Here is a 27,652-nt window from a genome sequence, read left to right on the forward strand (position 1 = left end):
ATGACGGTATGTATTTCAACAACAATCTACAGTTATCTTATTTACATATTTGGTGTTCCTCTTTTATTGATATTAGCTTAAAACTTGCTACTCGGGGGTTTTTGTGGTCGCTGATTACGAATTTGATGTCAGTTTTTGAAAATACAAAATGGCGGATCCAATATGGCGGACGAAAAAATAAAAATTCAACCGGATTTGCTTAAAACTTGTTACTCGGGGGTTTTTGGGATCGCTGATTACGAATTTGATGTCAGTTTTTGAAAATACAAAATGGCGGATCTAATATGGCGGACAAAGATTAAGAAATTAATTAAATTTAGTTGAAAATGGTTACTTGTGGCCTTTTGAGATTGCTAGTTATGAATATAGGCACAAAACATTAACGTTCTAGGAACGTTTTAAATACATATACACTGAAATAAAATGCTATAGAATCTAAAGATATGCTATTGCGGGCTGCCAAAAGCAGATATTGTTGAATGAATAGCATATGTTCAAAATCTTAAAGCATTGCGTTTGAATCAAATACTTCATTATCAATTTTGAAAGTAATACTGTCCGCCATATTGGATCCGCCATTTTGAATTTCCAAAAACTGACATCAAATTCATAATCAGCGACCCCAAAAACCCCCGAGTAGCAAGTTTTAAGCAAATCCGGTTGAATTTTTATTTTTTCGTCCGCCATATTAGATCCGCCATTTTGTATTTTCAAAAACTGACATCAAATTCGTAATCAGCGACCCCAAAAACCCCCGAGTAACAAGTTTTAAGCAAATCCGGTTGAATTTTTATTTTTTTGTCCACCATATTGGATCCGCCATTTTGTATTTTCAAAAACTAACATCAAATTCGTAATCAGCGACCCCAAAAACCCCCGAGTAGCAAGTTTTAAGCAAATCCGGTTGAATTTTTATTTTTTCGTCCGCCATATTGGATCCGCCATTTTGGATTTTCCAAAACGGACATCAAATTCGTAATCAGCGACCCCAAAAACAGCGGGATACGAAGTTCTGTTGTAATAAAAAGTTGTTTGATATTCATGACTCAATGAATTATGTTATGAAAACTTTAAACGCGTTTTTCTCGAAAACTCATTTTTCAAACTAGTACAGAGCTTTTCTCGAAATCTACCGAACCGATTTTGAAATCCCAAAAAATTTTCGATTCTTTATTTAAAAAACTGGTGCCTAAACCTCTAAAAACTCATATTTCTACCGCCTGTGTTTTTATATGGAGGTAAATTGACCCAAAAACACGGCGTTTTTGCGAGTTTTTGAGAAAAATGTACATATAAAATAAAAAAACCTTTAAAAAAAATCGTTTTTGAGGTTTAGGCACAAGAATAAATCCTTATGAAGAGATTCCCGTTTAGAACTTGAATTTATGTATTACAGGTTGCCCGGAATCTAACGTACCAAAAAAAAGGTATCTTTTGGAAGACGCCACCTACAGCTATGTAATTGAACTAAATACACTCAAACATATTTTTTAAATTTTCTCTACGCAATGTGCTACAATGTCCAAAAATAGTTTTTAAATTTCTTTAATACTGTTCTTACAATAAAAGTTTTAAAACCTTCCTTTTTTGTCAATTCTAAACCAGAAAGTCCCCTTAATGTAATTAGAAGCTATAGGCAAAAAGCAGCATGAAGTTATCTTATGTAGCTCAATACATCTATTTTAAAGAACAATAGGTTTCATATATATCGCTAAACTAGATCCCGAGATTTTGATTTTTGCTCGATACATTTCATCTATTCGACCGTCGCCTGCGAGCATTTTTACTTAAATTAAAAATCGGATAATTGCTAATTATTCTGTTTCTAAAGAAATAAAACTTCTTGGGCAACTTTTTAAGGGAGATATCTACAAATTGAGAGTCAAATTAATAAATTGGATAATCATTCTCGTTTTCGCAATGACCAAAAGAGTTTCAGAAATCGTTCGTGTTCTGCTAATAAAAAATGTAATTTTTAGTATCACCATAAATTTAGTGAAAAGGCGACGAAATGCAAAAAAATGTGTTATTATTCAGCTGGCTCGAATAGCAACAATAAACAGTCGGAAAATTAAAAACCAATCCCCGTTCGGAAACTATTGGTTTTGACGTAAACTCTAAACGTCTCCACATTCGCGTTAGAAAATCTGTATTTCTTTTTTTCATTTATACCGGGTCTGTCATATCCATTATCTCTATACAGCAGAACTTGAAGCTTTATCGGACTAAATCTATTCTTTACGCTGCAAATCATTCGAAAATCCTAACTTTTGTCGTTAATTATTGTATTTATGAGAGATATGAATTGGAATTTCTGTTTACCGGCAGTACTAATTTGGCGAGGGATTGTGAGGTTCGAAAGGTATTGTCATGTAGTGTTTCTACCGTTAATTATGAGGTTGCTTTTGCCGAGATTTTAGCCAAATATCCCAAAGTTATAGGGCCTGAGCAGGACATTTAAACAACACTGAAGATATTTACTATCATGTTGTGACAAATGATCCCCTCTTGCTGAGCGCGTTTGTCGCCTCTCTCTAGAGACGTTGTTGTCGACGTTTAAACACTTCCCGGGCTGCTTCAACTTAACGCCGTGACTTAATCAGATAGATACCCAATTCCCCATTCACACGACTTCATTGCTAATCTCGTGGGAAGACCAATATCTTTCGTATGGAAACTGTAAATAATAATTCTTACAAAATTTACCTGTCCGAGCTCGCAGAAACTCAATCTGATAATGGTTTAAAAAAGCAATTTTCAACTGAGAATGGTCTATTAGACTGAAGAAGTTCGTTTTGGGCCCAAAAAAGATCAAATTATTTTGTGATACAAATTAAGGTCATTTAATTTCTGATTCACTTCGAGAAAAGGTATTTGAAGTAGTTAAGAATAAGAAAACGAATATGAGACAATTTTGTTTCATCAATACATATTTAACGTTAAAAAATGTTTTTTGTTAAAATGTTTTGGAATATTAGTTAATTGCTCCGCCCATAGTTGTCCACTAACAAACATCATCAATATCATAGACATATGGACATGTTGGGCAGCTGTTTTCTTCGACCAAACATCAAGTACATCATGGATATGTTCGGAAGACCTTGTCGCGGTGGATGGGCTTAGCACTAAAGGAAAACCAGAGACAGCAAATCGACGGTTTAGAGTGCAAACCTGCTAATTCACAATTATAAGAATTTTTAGGTTATATTCTTATAGAACAAAACTTTCAGTATATTTATTTTATTAATAGAATAACACAATGCTACTTAATAATAATAAGTACTTCCTTTTGAAATATATTTTAATTAATATCTCTTTCACTCAAAATATAGACACATTTCAATACAATACAATATATTATGTCGAGTTAGCAGTGCAATTTGACAGGTATGGAGTTAGTTGTTTTACTAACAACACTTTTTTAGCAATTTATAGACATAATTTCTTCAAACTGTTTTACTTGGCTGATGTATCACCTCTTTATCTATCAAATACAAGAAGAATCTCAAATTCGATAAAAAGTGGAGTTAGCAGGTTTGCACTGTAAACCGTCGAAGTTGATAATGAGTGATTGTAAAAACAAGGAGTCCTTGCGGCGTAATGATTTGGTAATGCTTGTTCCAGAGCTCAGTAAAGTGCAGGTGGTATTGTATTGCCTTACTGAGACAGTTAGTAGAGGAGTAACGATCTTAGAGCCAAACAAGCGTGGTTTAAAGATGGTTATTGTAGTCACTAACTTGGAAGAAGTTGAAAAGTTGGGACGCATACAGGTGGACTTTATGTCGTGTCCAATCAGAAGAAGATGTTTGGTTGTTACGTGTAATAGGTGCCTTTTTACGGACATATAGGAAGAGTTTTTGAGGCGGTAAACAGATCGACTGCGTGCTAGGGATGGCAAAGTCGACTTCGACTTTCGACTAAAGTCGACTTTCCATTTTTAAAAGTCGACTTTTAGTGATCGACTTTCAATTTAATAAAGTCGACTAGAATCGACTTTGCAGTGTCGACTTTCGACTTTTAAGTTTTTTTCAAAACCAAAGCAAAATGACGCCGGATACGAAAACGGGTTCGGAAAAGTTGAGTTAGAAAAGGAGAGAGATAATATCTGTCTATACTGCTAGAGAGAGACTACTCTGATTGGTCGGTCAAATCTACTCCATTATTCTACAACCCAGTATCAGTAACTGCACCCTGACCACTCGCTCGCTTTTAGGTTACATTGAAAATAGGACCTAAGGAAGTTTCTGCCGCGAATCGCGAAAAATCTTAAACAAAAGAGTGTCGTATAGTGAACAATTAAAAGTAAACATATTTATCATGTGCAGTGAATAAATTAATAGCCTAACGTCTTAGAAATAAAGATTAAAATATAATTTTAAACAATGGCACCGAGTGCTGTTTGGACATATTTTACAAAAATTGACAACAACACTAAAGTGAAATGCGGAAAATGTGGTAAAGAAATGAATTTTAACAATAGCACAACAACATTAGCAAATCACTTGAGAACAGCACATAAAATTACCATTGAAAGACAAATTCCTACAAATGTAAAAAGAATTCGGCTCTCTTCTGTAGATGAAGCAAACATAAATGTTAATCCTCTGTCTTCTCAATCTTCAGTTAATAAGGAGGTAAGATATCCATATTTACTTTAATAATTTGATGCAAGAAAGTTTTTGTTAAACAGTTCAGTACCTTACAAATAATTAATTTTAAAAAATACACTTAAAAATGTGATTTTACATGCTGTGTATGCGAAGGAAAGAACCTATTCTAAGCGTGACATTTTCACAGAATTTTTGTAATTTGATCTCATATAGAACAGTAAATTTACACGACTGAAAGGAGTAATTTTAAATTTAATTATTCAATTCCCAATAATCTGTAAAAATGACATTTTCAATTTGCGAGAAGAAAACCATCTCACAGTACGGTAAATTTAAATGGCGTTGCGAAATTCACCGGGTGATTTAAAATTGCTCTTCTCAGTACTGTAAATTTATAGAATCTTGTATTTCTAACCTCAAAATCTATTGCCACACTGACTGGAGTAAAATTACATAAATTTGTAACGAAATTCGTTAAAGAATCGTGTAATTATACTGTTCAAACAGCAAAATTTATACTTTTTTACAGTGTACGTTTAAAATAAATTTTTGTAGGTTATGGCGTCTGAAGCTTGTTCGGAAGTACAATCGGATTTCAATCAAGAAATAGTTAAGAAAGCATCTACATCTACATCTTCACCAATAATTTCTCCAGGACCAATGAATAAGTGTATGAACAACGTATTATCATTCTCAGGTATAAAAGCACAATCTGATTTTACTGATTTTAAATGAAAAACCTTAAAGCATGAGTCAATTTTGTTAGCGTGTAATGGACAAGTTTCGTGTGAATTCCCTTGCTTCAAAAAGCACACTTGTCCTGGTATCATTCTTTTCGTAATTTTAGAATTTTGTATACAGTTGTGCAATTAATAATAACATTTAAAATATAATACTAATAATCCTAATAATAATAATAGTAATAAAATAATAAAAATAATAATAGACAATTATAACTTTCTTTTAGCTGGTGGATACAGAGATATTGCCGCTACTAACGCATTGATTTTTATGATCGCTAAAGATGATATGCCATTGCGTACTCCTGAGCGTACTGGTTTTCGATATTTTGTAAAAAAATTACAACCACTTTTTCAAATTCCATCCGAATCGACTCTCACAAGAAGACTAGAAAATAAATATTGTGAATTGCGAGAACAATTTTCTTGTCTTTTGTCTCAATCACCATCAATTTGTTTAACTGCTGATATTTGGACTCACTCAAGTACAATGAAATCATATTTGGGAGTTACAGCTCACTTCTTAGTTGGTAAGAGTTATTTTTAGATATATTATCCTAAAACTATTTTAATTTTATTTTTTTTAATTTAACTATTTTAATTTTTTAAACTATTTTAATTTAAACTAAAAATATTTAAATTCTTCTCTGTGTTAACGTTTATATCTCTAAATCTGTTATAGGTATGGATATGCAGTCAATTGACCTTTGTGCAAAGCTTATTACAGATAGAAAAACAATCGTTAACCTTCGATGCATTTTCAAAGAAATTTGCCAAGAGTGGAAAATTAATTATGACAAAATTGTGGCTGTTCTAACCGATGGTGGAGCTAATATTGCTGGAGCTGTTCAAGAAGAGTTTGGTGCATCAAAGCACATCAGCTGTCTTGCTCATAAGATTAATAATATTGGTCAAGCATGTATTGATCTTCATGAGAAGAAGCTTCCTTCGGAAGAAACGAATTACAGTGAAGTTCCTGATAATGAAGAGGACTTAGACAATGAAATTAATGATGAACAATTAGCTGATTTAATATCGAAAACGAGTAACAATTTTATAAAACAGATTATTTTAAAAGTAAAGCGGATTGTACGATTTTTTAAAAAGAGCGAAATTGCTACTTCCGAATTAGAGAAACTGCAAATAGAGTCTAACGTTGAAAATAAAACAACGTTAAAATTAATTCAAGAGGTAAAAACAAGATGGAACTCTTGTTATGATATGTTGGAAAGGTTCCTCTTATTATCAGGATTTGTCACTGTTGTTTTGATGAATCTTCAGCGAAACAGAAGTTCAAAAAGTAAGCCTCCTATCATGTTGACTGCTGTAGAGTTGGAAATTATGCAGGAGGTAAAAGACGTGTTGAAACCACTTTGGCAGGTTACACTTGAAATGTCTTCCGAAAAAATTGTAACATTAAGCAAATGCATACCCCTGATCAATGCAATGAGATGCGTAAGTACAACTTAATATATAAATGTAAAATGAAAATTAGTAATATGCTAGTAAATTAAAATTTTTTTTTCAGAAAATTAATGGAATCGAGACAAGAACTAAAGACGGTTTTAATTTTAAGAAAAAGTTACAATCTTTAGTTGAAGCAAAATTTTCAAACGTAGAGTTTGTAAAACCGTACTCAGCTGCGACTCTTCTTGATCCAAGGTTTAAAAAAGACGTATTCACTAACATAGTTGCTGCATCAAAAGCAGTAACACATATTGGTAAGAAATATTTTTATTTTAATTATTCTATTTTAAAACAAAAGTAATGTATGCATGTATGTATAGGCAAAGAAGGTACTTGATTTGATGTGTTGTTTTTGTCATTTAGTAATCCAATTAATGCAGTTATATATATCAAAAAATTAAATATTATTTTTAAAAATAACAAAATTATAAATTTAATAAAAATTTTTAAAAGAAATTTAAATTTTATATCTAAGAACTCGTATAACTCGAAAAATAGATATAAAGTTCTTCAAAAATATATTGATTTTAAAATATTTAAAATTACTTGTTTTAAAAATCGAACTCAATTTTATCTACTACATTAAACTATACAAGATTTAAGTGTGTTTTTATAAAAAAATGACTAATTTCAGGTTCATTGGTATCAGAATGTATTGGAGTTGATTCTAGAAATCTAGTTCAAAATTCTCAAAAAGTTTCAAGCTCAGAGGACAGTCTTTGGTTTGAATTTGACCAGTCAGTGAAAGATAAGGTCTTAAACGCTGATCAAGATGTTGCTGGTGGAATCCCAGTGGAAATGAGACAATATTTAAATAGACCCATCATTAATCGTATAGAAAATCCTAACCCGCTAGCTGCCTGGGCTGTTTTAAAAGGAGAATATCCTCATGTATATAAAGTGGCGCTTCAATTTCTACCGGTTTTAGCCACCTCTGTTCCAGCAGAGAGACTTTTCTCTCATACAGGGCTAATAGCGACAAAACTTAGAAATCGAATTTCTGGAAAGCACCTAGATCAACTAGTATTTATGCGTAGTTTGGACGAAAAATGGTTTAATTAGTTGTACTTAAAAAGATAATGTTTATAAATAAATGTTACATGTTTGATTATATGTATTACAAATATAATAAGTTAATTGCACAACATAATACAGTTTTTTATCCAAAAAAGTCGAAAAGTCGAAAAAAGTCGACTTTTTCTTATCGATCAGTCGACTTTAAAGTCGACTCAAACAGAGTCGATCGAAAAGTCGAAAGTCGACTTTCTGGTGAAGTCAAACAACCCTACTGCGTGCTTTCGGTGCAGTAAAGCCAGTCACATATGAGCCTCCGGAAAGTATAACCATACATAAAATTCTGACGCCCATTGAATTAGCATGGCGGTTAGAATTTTATGTTTGGTTATACTTTCCGGAGGCTCATATTTTTCTCGTGTAAAAGAAGCCCAAGCTGCTTCTTGTGTAAAAAAAATTACAGTGACAAAGTTAATGTAAACTATGTCACAGAAAGTTATATATGTGGAGTCTTTAGTTTGGTTTTCAGGAGGACAAACAGACTTTCATAACAACTGAAAATAAATATTGCAGAAGAAGGACGGAGAATGAGTGATTTAATGGGACCTTTACCCACGAAGTATGAAGCCAATAGGTAGTTTCGTTTGTTGAAGAATAGTTCAGAATAAGAAGGGAGTGGTTTTTAGTAAGTCTAAGTATCTGATCTTTTGCAGTTTTTTCACTTCCGACTATAAAAAAAATCTTACTTGTCATTTGGTAAACTTGGTCAGAATATGTTTTACTTGTTTTTTAGACTATTTATATCATTAATGAAAAAAACTTGACTTTTTAAACTTATTATTTAACTACTAACGCAACAATTATTAAATTACATTTACAGGGTGTTTTAGTTGAGAATGTACATGTAAAAGGGTTGGAATCTATGGCGAAAATGAAGGAGGAAAGTCCTTTGAAGTATTTCAAAATATATTTTTTTCAAGTTTATTAAAAAATAAAAGGCATTCAATGAGGTACTGGAACTCCCGAGATTTGGACTCCCGAACTTTGGATTGTGTTCACATAGAGTATAGACAAACTAGAGTGAGGGGTCGGTGGGAATCACAGACAAACATTTAACTAGAAGCAGTAGCGTCTGCATAAAGTGTACCGTTTTGTGGCTCTTTCTAAAAAGTTGTTAATAAATTGAATCATGTTAATCAGTTGTTAATTATAAATATTAAAAATTGAAAAATAATTTTAATTACGTTTTAATAAATGACAAAAAAAATTGTCATTAAATATGTAATATTCATTAAGCGCATCTTCGTTTTAATGAAGAATACGGCCCTGAATATTTATACTTTCAGTCGTCAAAGTGTCTCCTCCGAACATTGGACACCATTACAAAGCAGTCCAAAGTTCGGGAGTTCCAGTGTACTGCGTATTAAACAGTCAGCGGCTGGAGGAGCAGTTAATCTATTACGGAACTTCCTATTCAATATACAATCTAAATGAATCAAATCAAAGCATAATTGGACATTTTTGTTTGTTAAATAATTTCAAAACAATATAACATTTGATAAACAAATGCGACCAATTTGCGTCCAGTGTAAAGTCCAATAATAAATTAACCACTCCTTCAGACACTAACTTGCTAATGCAAAAAACATCATTGAATACTAGACTAAGAGCCTACAACTTGTGAACTTACGTCATTTTCTTATGCTTAAAATCATGCTTATCCTCTCCTTTGAATACATCTGACGGAGAAATTAACAGTCTGCCGGTCTGTAGATGTTGCATATTCGAGTTTTTGAGTAACAGAAAAACAAAAATAAAAAAAAATTACGTAATTTTCTTAAGCTTAATTTTTTAATATGTTTTTCCTTATATAATTCTGAATCAAAATATACTAGGGCAGATCATTTGGACATTGCTAACACATTGGCAGACTGTGTTATATTTATAGTTTTGAATTTTGTTGTACATACGTTTACTGTTTACGTAATTTTCTCAAAGCTCATCTTTCAACATGTTAATAAATAAGTTTTGTAAAACTTATAATTTTAACAGACTATTTTTTGTCGTTTAGATGATTTCAAAATATATAATATAATTTCCCATATAGCACAATGTCTTGCTGCAAGTTTGTGGTGTGGATTAAACGTATGGTTTGTGAGCTTAAGTGGAATACTTGTGGTAAACATAGAGTGAACTTTAAAGTTCCGCCCTTATGATAAGCTTACAAGTAAATGTCAAGGTAAGTTTACAAGTAAAGGTTAACCCTTTAACGCCGGGACAAAAATTCCAAAAAGTTATGGCCACTTATTTGGAAAAAAATGCAAATTTTTGACATCTTTGATTCAAAAATGATTTTTTTTTCATATAACCAGTAACCAGAAAAATTCTTTACCATAAAATGTCGCGTCCACAATGTCCAAGCTTCAAAGTGATAAACCATACATTTAATAATTTCAAGATGGCGGATCCAAAATAGCGGCAAAAAATTTTTTTTCACAAAATTGACACTCTGTGGACGCTTTTCTTAATTCTCCTTTTATCTATATAAAAAGGAGTACCTGAATGTTTTTTAAGGTCGCTGATACGAATATGAACTGACATTTCAATAATTTTAAATGGCGGATCCAATATGGCGGTCGATATTTTTTAAATTGATCGGATATATTTCTAAATTGCTACTCGGGGGTTTTTGGGGTCGCTGATTACGAATATCAAGTCAGATTTCAAAAATTCAAAATGACAGATTCAATATGGCGGTCGATATTTTTGAAATTAATTGGTTTTATTTGAAAATTGCTACTCAGGGTTTTTTGGGGTCGCTAATTACGGATCTGCAGTCAGATTTTAAAAATTCAAAATGGTAAATCCAATATGGCGGTTAATTTTTTCAAAACTTATCGGATTTTCATGGAACTTTTTACTCGGGGGTTTTTAGGGTCGCTGAAAACGAATATAAAGTCAAATTACAAAGGTTCAAAATACCGAACCTTAAATGGCGGTCTTAATTTTAGAGAATAATTATAATGGTTTAAAATTTTATGTTTTTCAGTCATTAAAATTATTTTTATGATATCCAACTCAAACCACGAGAAGGTAAACGTACCTCCTCGTGCATTGATAGACAATGCATTCAGCTAAATGAATTAAGTAAGAAATTATATAGTTTCTAAAGGAAATGAAATTTAATGTTGCTGTAAAACAAATGACAACCCACTGCAAAAACCAAAAGAAAGACAATGCATTTATCTAAATATTAAATTTATTGTTAATACAAAAAAAACAAAGAGAAGGAGATTGCTCACAGTACATTTACCTTCTCATGGTTTAAGTCGAACAACATAAAAATATTTTCAATAGCTAAAGAACGTATAAAATTTTAAACCAATTTAATCATTCTCTAAAATTTTTACCGCCATATTGGATTCGGTATTATGAACGTTTGAAATTTGACTTTATATTCGTTTTCAGCGACCTAAAAACCCTCGAGTAACAAGTTTCATACAAATCCGATAAGTTTTAAAATAGAATAGCAGCCATATTGGATCCGCCATTTTAAATTCTTGAAATCTAAGTTCATATTTGTAATCAGCGACCTAAAAGCCCCCGAGTAACAAGTTTCATGCAAATCCGATAAGTTTAAAAAAAATAGCAGCCATATTGGATCGGACATTTTTAATTTTTGAAATCTGAGTTCATATTCGTAATCAGCGACCCCAAAAACCCCCGAGTAGAAATTTTCCAATAAATCCGATCAATTTTTAAAAATATCGACCGCTATATTGGATCCGACATTTTGAATTTTTGAAATCTGATTTCATATTCGTAATCAGCGACCCAAAAAACATTCAGGTATTTTTTTTATATAGATAAAAGGAGCCATTTTGGATCCGCCATCTTGAAATTTTTAAATTTATGGTCCATTACTTTGAAGCTTGGATATTGTGGACGCGATATTTTATGGTGAAGAATTTTTCTGGTTACTGGTTATATGAAAAAAAATCATTTTTGAATCAAAAATGTCAAAAATTTGCATTTTTTTCCAAATAAGTGGCCATAACTTTTTGGAATTTTTGTTTTTTGCAATTTTGGTGACAGATTCTGAAAGAGCGATAAAAAATACGTAAGAAAATGTTATTCCGAAAATTTTCTACATGCCTAATAACAAAAATAATTTTCGTTGAAAATGATTGAAAAAAAATATAAATTAAATATAAATATAAATATAAAAAAATATAAAAAAATATAAAATAATAATAATAATATAATAATAAAATATAAAAATATAAATATAAATATAAATTAAATATAAAGATCATGAGTGGTAGATTTGCGGGGATCTGAAAATAATAACTATGTTACTCGGACAATAAAGTGGATTCACCAAATTTCAATGTTATAAGTGCGAATGGAACCGCAGAGATGGAGCAAATCATTACACACGCAAGATATGGCCCAAAAGAACTGTGTGTGTTGGAACCCGGGAAAAAGAATATTGTACATAAAGTTTTAGTTAATAGAAAAAAAATGTTAATTCCACCATCGCACGTCAAACTCGGGTTATTGAAGCAATATGTAAAAGCCTTGGATAAAGATGGTAAATGTTTGTCTAGAATTCCTGGGAAACAAGAAAAGCGACAGATATAGATAAATTGTGGCAAAAATGGTGGACAATTACAAACGATTAGGTTGATTAATGAGTTATAAGGTCCACTTTTTAGATTCCCATATTTATGAGTTTCCCAAAAATCTTGGTGATTTTAGCGAGGAACAAGGGGAGAGATTTCACCAAGATATAAAGGTCATGGAAAATTGCTACCAAGGAAAATGGAAGAAAAACATGTTAGCCGACTACTGTTGGACGCTAATAAAAGACATACCAGAGGCCGAAAATACAAAGAGGAAAAAAGAGCTCCTCTCCGGAGATCATCTGAATCAAAGAGGATAAGATTTTCAAGAAACAAAGATTAAAACTGCTTTAAATTTGACATTTTGAATTTTTAAAAACCGACATTATATTCGTTTTCAGCGACCCCGAAAACCCCAGAGTAAAGATTTTCGAGTGAATCTGATTAATTTCTAACTTTTTGACACCATATTGGGTTTGACATTTTTAATTTTTAACAACTGACTTCAAATTCGTAATTAACGACCCAGAAATCCCCCGAGCATCGATTTTCAAGGAAATCCGAAGAATTTTTTTTAAAAACTCGCCATTTTGTAACCGCCATTGTTAATTTTTTTTATGTATTCAATTTTTATGTAATTACAGTCACGGAATTCAAATCAATACCGTAAACTGGGGCTATTAGGAACAAAATTCTGTTTTCTGTTGCTGCGGTAACTGACAACACATTCCAATGCAATAATTGTGATTTTTAATTATTTTGTGAACAATAGTAGCTTGTAAGTGACCTAATGTGTTTTAGTGAAGTTTCAAACGTGAAAAACATTTGATTGCTGAGGTAAGTTGTTTCATTTTTAACTTCTCAAACTGATTGTTTCTTATTAATGGGATTTCTTATGGGAAACTTTATTGAGTTCACTAAGTAATAAATACGTTTATTTTGTATTTACAGTAAGATTTTAGAAACAAAATCCAAAATTCACAAACGGCGTGTATATAAGGAACACAATTATTTCTTCCAAATTGTTAAAGTGTGTTGTCAAAAAGTTTTTCGTAATTTCTTTTGTTTTTTATCACCTAGTTTGGTTTTTAGTGTTCAAAGATGGTTCGAAATTGTAAAAGAGTGTTGGCACCGACAAGTCGCAAAAAACGACCAGTGATTCCATCATCGACCTCTACTATGATACCAGCAACGTTTAAAACACACATTCGCTCTTTTAGTTTTGTTTTTACATTTGTTTTATATTCTGTGTTTAGTTTCGAGCAATAAAAAATAACTTCTTTAACTTAACATACGTTTTCCAACAGTTTTTACCGACTTGTTTCTAATAGCCCCATTTTGTAATTTCGAAAAATTGCGTGTTTTTAGAATTTTTTGCTTAAAACTCCAGCTTTGATCAAGGCAATTATTTAACCCTTCAATGTGCTCGCCAAGATCAAGAAAAGAAACAAAAAATTAAGGCAATATTTCAATACACAAAAAAGTTGCAAGACTTTAGAGTTGAAATCTGTTCCTTGATAGCCCCAGTTTACGGTAGTGAAAATATGCGAAAAGTCTGTTTAAGATATACAAATTAAATAAATTCCCATGCAAATAAATTTCTCAGACTTCACCACCTTACAAGGCGTGTAAAAAAATACTAGCATCAAACTTTTTTCTCTTTACATACACCCTGAGGAAGAGAATCCACCATATGTCACTCTTCGCACTCAAAATTTTTTTTGTGTGCCTGTGTTATCCAAGTGATATTAGGGTTTCTTCAAATCGATTTAATAAAAACAAAAAAATAATTATTTTGAAAAACCGAAAACTGAAAAAACCAATGTTATTGACAAAGAAAATTTAGACATTTATGGGAGAGAGGTAATCAAAATAGAAATAAATTTTTCATATTTTTAGGTCATATTTCACCAACTGTGATTTAAAGTTAATCAGTAGAATTAAAGTCAATTTAAACGCTCACTTTATGTCAGTTAATGAATGATTTAATAATTCATTAACTTTTAATCAGAGTTAGATGAAACTGGCCCTAAGTCAAAGATTTAATACAAAGGGGGGTTCAATATTTATCTTAAATTTGGTTAATAGGAACCACTTTACTAAGTAAATTATTTAAAAGTAATAATTACCTAGACATAATCTTTGGCCTCACTACACAACCGTATTGATCAACGAGTTGAATGGGTGCTCTCTTTCCATCATGAGCAACACAATTTCTTACTAGCATGTCAAATTTGTTTTCATCATCTTTAATTGCTAGTACCATTGTCATTGTCTGTCCAATTTTTACTATCCCTGACACTTCTGATGCCCAAGGTCCTTTACCAACCTGGATCTGCATCCAGCATTGCAAATTGTCACCTAAGAAATTTGCTGTAACTGCATGTAACATATCGACCTGGAAAGGCCTAAATGTCACCGCCTTTTCATAAAAATCATACCAAGTACAGCGCAATTTTCTGGCTTGATCCCAAACCTCTTGAACATATGGATCATATTGTACAATTATAGTGTTTTCCACATAACTTCCAGATGGAGTTGGTGCACCATATGCAGCAAGATTGTGATTACCTGAAGAACTCATTCCACAAGAGTTAAGAAAGATTTCAAAAGTTGCACTCAAGTGTCCTGTTCCAGGTTTTAAATGAACGCAATGGTTATCTGAGTAATGACCTTTGCTAAAGATCATACCATAGAAAGGTCGATCAAACTCAATGTTCACTCGCATATGAGTTTTTTCACACTGTACTTGCAAGTGTTTAATTTGTGGTGTATCAGGTGATGCTAATGGCCAATTTTCTTCTGCTCCATGTGATATTGAATTTCCAAAGTTTGATGGTGATCCATATACTGATCTGTGTTCCAAAGGAAGGGCACTGCTATCCACCAACGTAGCTTCTCCTTTTACATTCTGCAAAGTTAAGTTTTAAGTTTTCAATAGTTTGTACATCAGAAAGAGGGAAAAGTTTTGAACATTTTTAGTACACCGTTATTTATGTTGTTTTTAAAAACTTCTTAAAATAATTTGTCTGAATCTTAAATTTATCATATACAGAATTGCAGTCACATGTGTTTATTTATTACATGTATTTAGGCTTTCAGGTGGTCTAAAAGTTAAATAATTATAAGGGAAGTGTGCCGGTTGTGGGCACCCTTTTGTTTTTGCCTCATAACATTTGTCCATGTGCATATTATACAAATATATATAATGACTTTTATTTGAAATTTGTTATGTTAATGTTAGAAACTTAAGAAATATTAAAGAAAAACCAATTAAAAATGTCTGAGAGCAAAATGATTAATCTAATTGACACCAGAAACGGAGATCTATTTGTAGGTTGAGTCGAAAGTTACAATCAAACGACATTGATTAAAGATTGGATTCAGTGCAGTATTTGAAATTTTTGGCTACATGAAAACTGCACTGATTTCCATGATAAATGTTCAAAATGTAACCAGAATAAGAGAAAAGTAATTTAAACAATTAAAAAGTAAAAAAGTAAAAAATTATAAGCTTCAGTTAAAATAAAGTGGAGTAGGGTGTCTATTCCTATGTTTTTTGGGTCGCTAAAACCGAAAAAGACTACCAAAAAGAAATTCTTCCCTCCCTTAACCCCCTACAACCCTCTTAACACCCGCAGCACAGTGTGTTATTTTTGCATTTTCGCGTTCAAAACCTAATTTCTCTTGAAGGAATTGACCAAAATGAATGAACCTTGGACCAAAATAAAGCTAAATAAATGTAGAATAGAGGAAAATTATAGAGAATTCTTGATCTAATTTTTTGAGCTCCTGGGAGTTGAGTGAAGTTAGCATTTTTTATAAAACAAATTAGAGTATAAAAACCTGTAAATCAGGATAATACTTAATAAAACAACTTTTTTGTACTCATTTAGGATCACTGAATACAAAAATAAAGTTCAAATATGATTGTAAAATTTTAAAATTCAAAATGGCGTGCCCAAGATGGTGGACAAAATTGGTTAAAAGTGCTTCGATTTTAATAATACTTGGTACTATAATGTTTTCGAGGTTGCTGAATTCAAATATGATGGTGAAATTTTAAAATTCAAAATGGCGGACAAAAAATGTTTAAAAATGCTTAGATTTTGACATGATTTTGTACTATTTAAGATTCGATTTGTACCAAAATTTAATTTTTTGTGGCTATTGAAAATAGTGCAATTGGTGTTTTTTTATTAAAATCAATACTTTACACTGATTGTTTTAATATATTTTAATTCCTTGAAAGTATGTGCTTATTTGTAAATTTAATTGCAGTTGTTTAACATTTTTTCCGCTATTCTTTTTTTAAAAGTTAACTTTAGAATTTGACTGCGCTTGGCGTGTAAGAAAATAAAGTTGTTACTTTTAAAATGTGTCGAATTAAAAGATAAAAAAAATTTTGTCTGACATATTGGGTCCGCAATTTTGAATATTTGAATTTTACCTTAATATTTGGATTCAGCGACCTCAAAAACGTAAAAGTACCAAGTCTTATTGAAATCGAAGCATTTTAAAAAAAATTTGTTCGACATGTTGGGTCCGCCATTTTGAATTTTTACCATCATATTTGAATTCAGAGACTTTGAAAACATTAAAATACCACAATTTGGATAAATTAGAAGTTTTTTTTATAATTTTGAAAATTTCATCCGCCATTTTGAATTCGCCATTTTTAATTTCGAAACAGCAACTCTATTTTTGTATTCAGTGATCCTGAATGATTACAAAAAAGTTGTTTTTTTAAGTTTTGTCATGATTTACAGGTTTTTATACTCTAATTTGTCATTTTTTCATAAAAAATGCTAACTTCACTCAACTCCCAGGAGCTCAAAATATTAGATCAAGGATACTCTATAATTTTCCTCTATTCTACACTTATTTAGCTTTATTTTGGTCCAAGGTTTATTCATTTTGGTCAATTCCTTCAAGAGAAATTAGGTTTTGAACGCGAAAATGGAAAAATAACACACTGTGCGCAGGGTGGGAGATCGAAATTCGAATTTTCACGAAAAGTCGATTAGGGTGTCTAAACCTACGTTTTTTGGGTCGCTGAAACCAAAAAAGACTACCAAAATCAAATCCTTTCCACCCTCAACCCTCTACAACCCCCTGCAATAATTTTTTTCAAATAAAACGAACCGATTTTTGGGAAATTGAAAATTAAATATTAATTATCAAAAATTATTGCAGGGGGTTGTAGGGTGGCAAGGATTTGATTTTGGTAGTTTTTTTTTGGTTTCAGCGACTCAAAAAACGTAGGTTTAGACACCGTAATCGACTTTTCGTGAAAATTCGAATTTCAACCCCCCACCCTGCGTGTGTTTAGGGGGTTGTAGGGGGTTAAGGGAGGAAAGAATTTGTTTTTGGTTTTAGCGACCCAAAAAACATAGGAATAGACACCCTACTCCACTTTTTTTTAAACTGAAATTCCAACCCCCGGGAGCAGGTGTAAGGGGATGGTTGCGGGAACATGGCCGATGAAAAAAATTTGTCATGGTAATATTCAGTTTCAGCGACCCCAAAAACATGGGGATAGGGGGAGGAAGGGGGTCTGAGAATTGTGACTAAGTGTGACATGGGGAGGGGGGTGAACTCATGTGTTACGTCACAATCTTTTAAATTCAAAGATTATAAGAAATTGTATGTGACAATGTCACTTTTTCTAAATAAAACAAGTTAAAAATGCTTTAAACTATTTAATATCTATTATGTACCTGTTTAACATCTATATATTGGTATATTATTTATAATATGATAAATAATATATTCTCTTAATTTGAATCATTTAAAAATCATGGTTTTAACTGACCATCAGCAGTGACTGACTTTTTGCTTCTGAATCAGTTCAAAATATAACTGAAAAATTATCCACAAAACACCGAAACTTTTCCAAATATATGTATATTAAAGATTTGCTTGCATACTTCGAAAATTTACTTGCAAAGTTTAGTTAAAATTGTGTTAAGATTTAAATTTCTCACTCCAATAAATGTTTATCGTCAAATTTTCTTAAAAATATAGCTTGAAACTTTCCTGAACATTAAAATTACATTTTCGACTGTACTTACGTGAAAATTTTCCTGAAAATTTAAGTTAAATTTTCAGGAAAGTTTCGCGCTAAACATTTATTAAAGTGGGATCTTTAAATCTTTACACAATTTTCACTAAAATTTGCATTTAAATATTTTGAAACTTATTGCGAGTAAATCTTTAATAAATTGTTAGAAAAGTTTCGGTGCTGTGTAGGTAGTTAAACGTGACTAATTGAATTAATAAAAAAAATTGTATTGAAACATCAGTTATTTTTATCTGTCAGAAAAAATATTACTATTTGAATTAGTGTCTGATTTTTTGCTTCTAAATCAGTTATTTTTAACTGATTCAATAATTTAGAGTGTAGGATATAATATATAATGTCCAATGTATAAAATTTACAGTGAAATTTACGTGTGTGACGTGACGTAGGGGAGGGGGGTTCAAGATTTGTGACGAAGTGTGACATATGGGGAGGGAGGAGTTAAAAATTGTCAAAAATCGCGTGACGTATTATGTGTACGGTCCCTTACCTTAAATATTATTAGCTTTTTCATTGTAATAAAGGAGAATAAAACGAAAACATTGGGACAAATAGTTTTTAAAAATTAGTTTACTCCAACGTTTCGAAATCTATCTGATTTCCTCTTCAGGGAGTCTATAAAAATTTAAATAATATCCAAAAAATATAAAATAATATAAAAAGAAATATAAATCATAGACAACAAAATATAAAAATAATATAGGTACAAATAATATACTAAAAAATATAAATTAATATACAAAAAAATAAAACAAAATTGTAAAACTTTTTCAATAAACACTTTTTCATTGTGTTTTAGCAGTAAAATATTTATTAATTTTTAACAATTTTACATTTTTTTTCTTGATAATATATTTTTGGAACAGTGGTTTGACAAATTTCGGCATAAAAGTTCGTAATTTGCTAATTTAAAATATAAATATTGCATCTAAAAGGTGGTACACTGGGGACCACTGTGCTTTAAAGGGTTAAACAAATAAAAGCAATATAAAATACCATTTTCTCCTTAAACATGATTATTTTAATGTTTTAAAATATTTAACTTACAAGGCACTTATTACCTTCACCAACTTTTTCTTTTTTTTTTGTTATTCCAATGAAAATGTTTTGCAAGGAACTTAGATTACCTAGGCCAATGGGAAAAGTACAATTTATTGGCTAAGTACACGGAAAATAAAAGTTCACTATTTTATACTAAACTATTTCTGGATTCTTGAATATATGCGGGAGTTTATTATTGACTCGAATATCATCATATTATAAATTACTAAATTTCTTTATAGGATTTACTTTATAATTTATCAAAAAAACTGTAAGAAAATTTGTATTGCTTTTTTAAGAAAAAATATGCGGTTAATGTTTAATTTTCGATGACAATTAGTTACAGTATATGGAACAGTTTTTATATAAGGGAGAAATATTAGAAAAAAAATTGTTTTTTAATCATAATTTTCATAAACAACTTCTAAATATTTGTTTCTTAATCATAGTTATTTCTAAAAAATATCCACTTTTAAAATATAGAAAAAAACGCCAATAACTTTAAATTAAATTTTTTCTTCATAAATGTTTTTTAATGAGGCAAATTTTTGGTTAATACATCATTTTTAATTATATTAATGTGAAAAATTAAATTCAATTAAAAGAAAATTTTTCTTAAATAATTACGTCATTATAATACTTTTGAATAAATTAATTGAATATTTGTTTCTAGAACACAAATTTTGATAAAATACCAAGGTTTTTCAGATAAAAAAGAATTTTTTCTAAATGTTTAATTTTCAGTGCCATATTTACTCTATTTACTTCACTAAAGACAATAATTCAAAACAATGTAAAAAATATTTGTTTCTTAATTGTAATATTCCCAAAATTTATTTTTTCCGTGTACTGTACCAGCACTGTCAGTACTGCTATGACACTGAATTGATGACACTGGTTAGCACTGACAAAATACTGCGTGTAAATATAAATTATTAATAATTTAATAACAAAAGAGTAAATTTTATTAATATTTTTTTTCAAATATATATTTGTTTTTTAATTAAATTGTATTAAAGATAAAAAGTACAAATAGGTACAGTAAATAAAGTACCGTAAACTGGGGCTATTAGGAACACCGGGGCTATTAGGAACAAAATTCTGTTTTCGGGTGGAGTTGATGCTATCGGCGCCGTTTATCGATAAATTGTGTTACTTGCTTTTGAAAAATTGTTGCTTCGGTAACTGGCAACACTTTTCAATGCAATAATTATGATTATTAATTATTTTGTGAACAATAGTAGCTTGTAAGTGACTTAATGTGTTTTAGTGAAGTTTCAAACGTGGAAAATATTTGATTGCTGAGGTAAGTTGTTTCATTTTTAATTTTTCAAAGTGGTTGTTTTTTATTAATGGGATTTCTTATGGTAAACTTTATTGAGTTCACTATGTAATAAATACGTTTATTTTGTATTTACAGTAAGATTTTAGAAAAAAAACCAAAATTCACAAACGGCGGGTATATAAGGAACACAATTATTTCTTCCGAATTGCTAGTGTGTTGTCAAAAAGTTTTTCGTAATTTCTTTTGTTTTTAGGGTTCCGTACACCTACGGTGTATCGGCGGAACCCTATTGGTGAGACTCTGTTGTCCGTAGCCAAATCGTGTTCCCCCCCTAGCGGCTAAACTATTTGACCTAAAGAGCTCAAATTTGGTCCAGATATGTATTTTTACTCGTAGATTACAGGAAAAATATAGCGAATGTGATTGGACGTGATGGGCATAGCGTTGTCAAGGAAATAACAAGATTTTTGTCCAAAAATGCATAAAAAGTGACCATTCCCCCCCATAACTTTTAAACTATTCGACATGGAGAGCTGAAATTTTGCATGCTGGTGTATTTTTACTTGAATATTACAGGAAAAATATAGTGAACTTGATATGTAATGATGGCCATAGCGTTGTCAAGGAAAAACTAAAAAATTTTTAAAAAAATTTGTTTTCCCTAACTTTTACATTATTTGACCTAATGAGCTGGAAATTGGTATCCTGGTGTATTATTACAGTCGGACGACAAAAAATTTATTTAAGAAACTTTAAAAAAAAAATTTTTTTTTAAATTTTTTTTAGTTTAAACACGTGGCATTAAATATTTTAAGGAAGAGTGAAATTTTAAGCGAATAAATGAGAGATTGTTTTCTGACGTTAATTTCTTAACTAAAAATAAAAAAAAATTGGACAAGTGCGAGTTGTACTCGCACTGCAATGGCGGGTTCCGTACACAAATATTAAAACAATACTTTGCAACATTTATCGGTAATTAGTGGAATTAAAATAAACAATTAAAAAAATATATTAAAATCATTTGATAAGAAGAAATAACTAAAAAAAATTAAAGTATTGTATATCTAATATTGTAAACAATAATAAGCAGAGGAACAAAATTTTCAAAATTATAGTTCCTCTGCTTATTATTGTTTACAATATTAGATATATACAATACTTTACTTTTTTTAGTTATTCTTTTTTATCAAATGATTTTAATATATTTTTTTAATTGTTTATTTTATTCTACCAATTACCGATAAATGTTGCAAGTATTGTTTTAATATTTGTGTACGGAACCCGCCATTGCAGTGCGAGTACAACTCGCATTTGTCCAATTTTTTTTTATCATCTAGTTTGGTTTTTAGTGTTCAAAGATGGTTCGAAATTGTAAAAGAGTGTTGGTACCGACAAGTCGCAAAAAACGACCAGTGATTCCATCATCGACCTCTACTATAATACCAGCAACGATTAAAACACACATTCGCTCTTTTAGTTTTGTTTTTACATTTGTTTTATATTCTGTGTTTACTTTCGATTAATAAAAAATAACTTCTTTAACTTAAAATACGTTTTCTAATGGTTTTTACAGCCTTGTTCCTAATAGCCCCATTTTATAATTTCGAAAAAATTCGTTTTTTTCGTCTTTTTTGTTTAAAATTCCAGCTTTGATCAAGGCAATTATTTAACCCTTCAATGTGCTTGCCAAGATTAAGAAAAGAAACAAAAAATTAAGGCAATATTTTAATACACAAAAAAGTTGCAAGACTTTAAAGTTGAAATCTGTTCCTAATAGCCCCAGCTTACGGTACCTGGAAAAAATATTTAAATATAATTTAAAAATTAAATAATACGCAATTATAGAAATTGTGCTGATTAGATTTGCAAAATTTTATGCAATTGACTAGACTCCAGAAATATCGCAAATGTATGGAAAAAAATCAAAATTACTCTCTAACGACGTCCAATCTACGGGCATTTTATCAGTTATCATTTTTAAATATTTTGAAGAAATTTTCAGTACTTAGACAGTAATTTTATTGATATTAAGATTTTAAAACTTTAGGACACAATTTTTAAATAGAATTTAGTAAAATATTTTTCAACTTCCAGCAGTTGTTTTTACTCTACACTGAGAAAACGATTTATTTGATTCAAACCTATTATGTTTAAATCGAACTTAAAATATCTTTGCTGTACAGTCAAACATATTTAAGTTTAATTCAAACATATTTTTTGGTTCCTTTAAAGAAATAATATATTTAATTCAAATGTATGAAAACAGTAAGTTTTAATTTATTTTGCAAATAACAAGAAATGTATACTTTTACTTCACAAATTCCGAAAATAACTATTTTTAACAGTAGTTTATACTATTTCACTATTGTTGATTCATTCACAATCATAACGTGTAGTAGTCATTTTAAGAACATAAAACCAACTATTCAATTTTAGTTCCACTAACTATAAAAGTTTTGTTAAAATGCTGCTAAATATCGTAGTTTTAACTACATTTTTTTAACTGCACATATGGGGCAAAATTCCTCAACTGTCCAGGTTAAAAAATGAATTTGCTTTGCTAAAATGTTACTATTATTAGTAGAAGTGTAAATATAAATTTTTTTTGAATTTGATAAAATATTTTTTGAGTTATGAAGTTTCAAAATTTTGATTTTTTTGAAAATATCTTTTTTTCAATTTAATATATTGATAAGTAAAATTAATCAAATTTAAAGTATGAATAGTGATTTTTAAAGGGGTTTTTACGGGCTATAAGCTGGTGATGAAAAAAAGTTGTTTTCTTTCAATTTGACCTTGAAATTTAAGGTCAAATTCTTAATTTAATATATCTCAAAATCGATGTTTTTTATTTTTTTCTAACCTATCCCAATCGAAAGCTTACCTTTTTTCCTATGAGCCATGTAAAAATCAGAGTGGGACCATGGAAATTTTTGAAGAAATTAATTATAAATCATCATTTTGTATGTAAAATAATGATAAATTATTATTTTCCTAAAAAATTTCAATGGTCTCACTCTGATTTTTACATGGCTCATAGGAAAAAAGGTAAGCTTTCGATTGGGATAGGTTAGAAAAAAATAAAAAACATCGATTTTGAGATATATTAAATTAAGAATTTGACCTTAAATTTCAAGGTCAAATTGAAAGAAAACAACTTTTTTTTATCACCAGCTTATAGCCCGTAAAAACCCCTTTAAAAATCACTATTCATACTTTAAATTTGAATAATTTTACTTATTAATATATTAAATTGAAAAAAAGATATTTTCAAAAAAATCAAAATTTTGAAACTTTATAACTCAAAAAATATTTTATCAAATTCAAAAAAAATTTAAATTTACACTTCTACTAATAATAGTAACATTTTAGCAAAGTTTAGAGAAAATTCATTTTTTGACCTGGACAGTTAAGGAATTTTGCCCCATATGTGGATGTTTTTACCAATCAAGTTTGTTCTGTGTAGAAAAGAATGATCTTTTCAACTGCATAAATAGGTAAAATAACTATTTAAAAATTGATTTTACTGTATGAAAACAGTATAAATTTCTTTCTTTCTCTGCAACTATTAAGAAATAGTTTTTTTAACTATACATAAATCATAAAAACCCGGTTAGCAATTGAAGGCTAGATCAGGTCTGGAACTGATCTGGTTAGATCTGGTAACCAAGTCTGTGCCAAAGCAGGTTTGAAACGCGGAACATGTCTGAAACGTGTATATAACCAGATTTGATTTTCTCTGTTGTTCGTATGGTAACAAGGCGTTCGACAGTACCTAGCGTGGGTTCTTGCTTTTTTCTGGTCATTGCTTTGCTTTTTATTATAATAGCTTTGCTTTTTGTAAAATTTGTGTTTTTAGTTGAAAATATATTTAATTTAAATACAATAATAATATTTTTATCTTTTGCAATTAATAAAATAGGCATTTTTCAAATGAATAAGATTGTTTTAAAATAAATTACAAAAAGCAAAATTTAAGTTAAATTTAAATGTTTTAAATTGTTTATTTTTAGGGTTCCGTACACCTACGGTGTATCGGCGGAACCCTATTGGTGAGACTCTGTTGTCCGTAGCCAAATCGTGTCCCCCCCCCTAGCGGCTAAACTATTTGACCTAAAGAGCTCAAATTTGGTACAGATATGTATTTTCACACGTAGATTACAGGAAAAATATAGCGAATGTGATTGGACGTGATGGGCATAGCGTTGTCAAGGAAATAACAAGATTTTTGGCCAAAAATGCATAAAATGTGACCATTCCCCCCCCTTAACTTCTAAACTATTCGACATGGAGAACTGAAATTTTGCATGCTGGTGTATTTTTACTCGAATATTACAGGAAAAATATAGAGAACTTGATATGTAATGATGGCCATAGCGTTGTCAAGGAAAAACTAAAAAATTTTTAAAAAAAATTTTTTTCCTAACTTTTACATTATTTGACCTAATGAGCTGAAAATTGGTATCCTAGTGTATTATTACAGTCTGACGACAAAAAATTTATTTAAGAAACTTTTTGAAAAAAAATCAAAAAAAATTTTTTTTTAATTTTTTTTTTCAAAAAAAAAAATTTTTTTTAAATTTTTTTTAGTTTAAACACGTGGCATTAAATATTTTAAGGAAGAGAGTGAAATTTTAAGAGAATGAATGAGAGATTGTTTTCTGACTTTAATTTCTTAACTAAAAATAAAAAAAAATTGGACAAGTGCGAGTTGTACTCGCACTGCAATGGCCGGTTCCGCACACAAATATTAAAACAATACTTGCAACATTGATCGGTAATTGGTGGAATTAAAATAAACAATTATAAAAATATATTAAAATCATTTGATAAAAAAAATAACTAAAAAAAATTAAAGTATTGTATATATCTAATATTGTAAACAATAATAAGCAGAGGAACAAAATTTTCAAAATTTATTATAGTTCCTCTACTTATTATTGTTTACAATATTAGATATACAATATTTTAATTTTTTTTAGTTATTTCTTCTTTTCAAATGATTTCAATATATTTTTTTAATTGTTTATTTTAATTCTACTAATTACCGATAAATGTTGCAAGTATTGTTTTAATATTTGTGTACGGAACCCGCCATTGCAGTGCGAGTACAACTCGCACTTGTCCAATTTTTTTTTTTATTTTAAGCTAGAAGAACTACTCAAATACACACTCCTAAACACAGTATTTCATTTTTTTTATTAAAGTCGTAGCTTATAATTATATTAAGAAGATAAAACGCTTTAACCGCTCGACCATCTCGGAGGTCTGAGAATCTGGGCTTAGAGAAAAATTGCATTCAAAAAGCAGAGCAAATAGACTCTCTTTCTCTCTCTCACTTGCTGAAACCCGAAAAAAAGATAGTTAGAACCCCTGCGGTTCAGGGTTACTTTACGCGCTTATGCTACGTTTGGGAAATTCCCAAAAGTTGTTTATATAGTACATTTTCAGATTTCTCGGTTTTTAATTTGTAAGCATAAATTACTTGTGTAGAATAATAATTATAGAATTTATTGTAAATACAGGGATTTGTTTCCGAGTAAATATTTTCTAATATTAGGTTACACAATTATAAATCTGAATTCAGTCCAATAGATTCATTAAGTAACCAACTGTTTAATAAAATAATTTTAAAAAGCATGCAGAAGGAAATGCTTTGCATTATAAGGGTCACAAAATATAAAATATAAATATTCGTGAAACGACAAGAACAATTATATTTTGATTGTGCTCTCTAAATTTGAATCAGTTAAAAATCACTGGGTTAACTAACAATAAATGACTGACATTTTACTTCTGCAATCAGTTAAAATTAACTTATTGTCAATGACAAAATTAATGGTTATCAGAAAAAAACAACTAAAAAATTGGTCAAATTTTATCAATCTTTCAGTGTTTTACAAATTATTATTATAATTAATAAATATTTGGTATTATTATTTATTTTCCATAACTTTCTTTTTGAATCACAATTTTTTTAAGAAAATTATTATTTTGTTTTAGAAAAAGAAGAAAAATATTTGCACAATTTATATTTTAATCTTATCTTTGGAACAGGATTTTCCACAGGAATTAAGACATTCAAAAATTCAAACGTTTTTTAAATTAAACAACTTATAAAAGTATTGTTTATAAAACATGAAGATATCAATTGCTCCGAGTCGAAGACTCGGAGTGATCGATTTCTTCATGTTTTCTAATAAATTAAAGATGACCGAGAGATAAAATCATTTATTTTACATTATAAGAATATTGTTACTGTAACTTTATCAAAATTATTTTCATCATTTTAATTAAATTATTATTTTCTAGAATTTTAAATAATTTTTTATGAAAATAATAATTGAATTCCTTAAAAAATTTTATTATTTATGAAAATAATTGAATTCCTTGTGAAATTTTAATTATTTTATGAATATAATCAAATGTTGGCGCAGAATTTCAATAAAATTTTTTATAATTGAATTCTTTTGAAAATTTTAGTAGATATTATAAAAATCATTGAATTGAGGAAATTTTTTTTAAAATAATTGAAATTTTTGCCGAGAATTTTTTCAAAATTTTTAAAAATAATTGAATTGATTCGAAGACTTTTATCAAACTTTTTTAAAATAACCCTCCCTAGGGGTTTCAAGACCTTGCCGTTGGTGGGAGGTGCACGAGGGGCTTTACCCAGTGGGAGGCTACTTCTCGATATCTCTCGTGGGGACTGGGTAGGCGAACCCTTTAAAATGGGTCGGCCGCTACAAAAACCGAATCTTTTGTGTTTCGTTAGGCAGTGTCCCAGG

At 29.9% G+C, this 27,652-nt stretch overlaps 2 protein-coding genes across 5 annotated transcripts in view; one reads left to right on the forward strand and one right to left on the reverse strand.

The window, feature by feature from the left end:
* The window catches only part of LOC122503118, a 111,286-nt gene that overhangs the window by 15,065 nt on the left and 68,569 nt on the right, over nucleotides 1-27,652 (reverse strand). For all 4 annotated transcript variants that reach the window (XM_043613556.1, XM_043613557.1, XM_043613555.1 and 1 more), the window contains exon 3: nucleotides 14,586-15,367. In XM_043613556.1, coding sequence (XP_043469491.1) covers nucleotides 14,586-15,367 — 782 coding nt within the window. The remainder of the gene's footprint in view (nucleotides 1-14,585; nucleotides 15,368-27,652) is intronic.
* On the forward strand, nucleotides 876-7,971 carry LOC122503119 (zinc finger BED domain-containing protein 4-like). Its single transcript, XM_043613558.1, has 5 exons — nucleotides 876-4,634; nucleotides 5,578-5,880; nucleotides 6,033-6,805; nucleotides 6,879-7,071; nucleotides 7,452-7,971. The coding sequence occupies exons 2-5, from the start codon at nucleotides 5,622-5,624 to the stop codon at nucleotides 7,877-7,879; spliced, it is 1,653 nt and encodes a 550-aa protein (XP_043469493.1). The 5' UTR covers nucleotides 876-4,634; nucleotides 5,578-5,621; the 3' UTR covers nucleotides 7,880-7,971.

Source organism: Leptopilina heterotoma, unplaced genomic scaffold (genome assembly GCF_015476425.1).
Source record: "Leptopilina heterotoma isolate Lh14 unplaced genomic scaffold, ASM1547642v1 Lhet_245, whole genome shotgun sequence".
NCBI lineage: Eukaryota > Metazoa > Arthropoda > Insecta > Hymenoptera > Figitidae > Leptopilina > Leptopilina heterotoma.

Coding starts and splice junctions, on each gene's coding strand:
- LOC122503119 (XM_043613558.1), top strand. CDS start 5,622: ATGATCGCTAAAGATGATATGCCATTGCGTACTCCTGAGCGTACTGGT. Junction 5,881..6,032: donor TACAGCTCACTTCTTAGTTG/GTAAGAGTTATT, acceptor AATCTGTTATAG/GTATGGATATGCAGTCAATT. Junction 6,806..6,878: donor TGATCAATGCAATGAGATGC/GTAAGTACAACT, acceptor TTTTTTTTTCAG/AAAATTAATGGAATCGAGAC.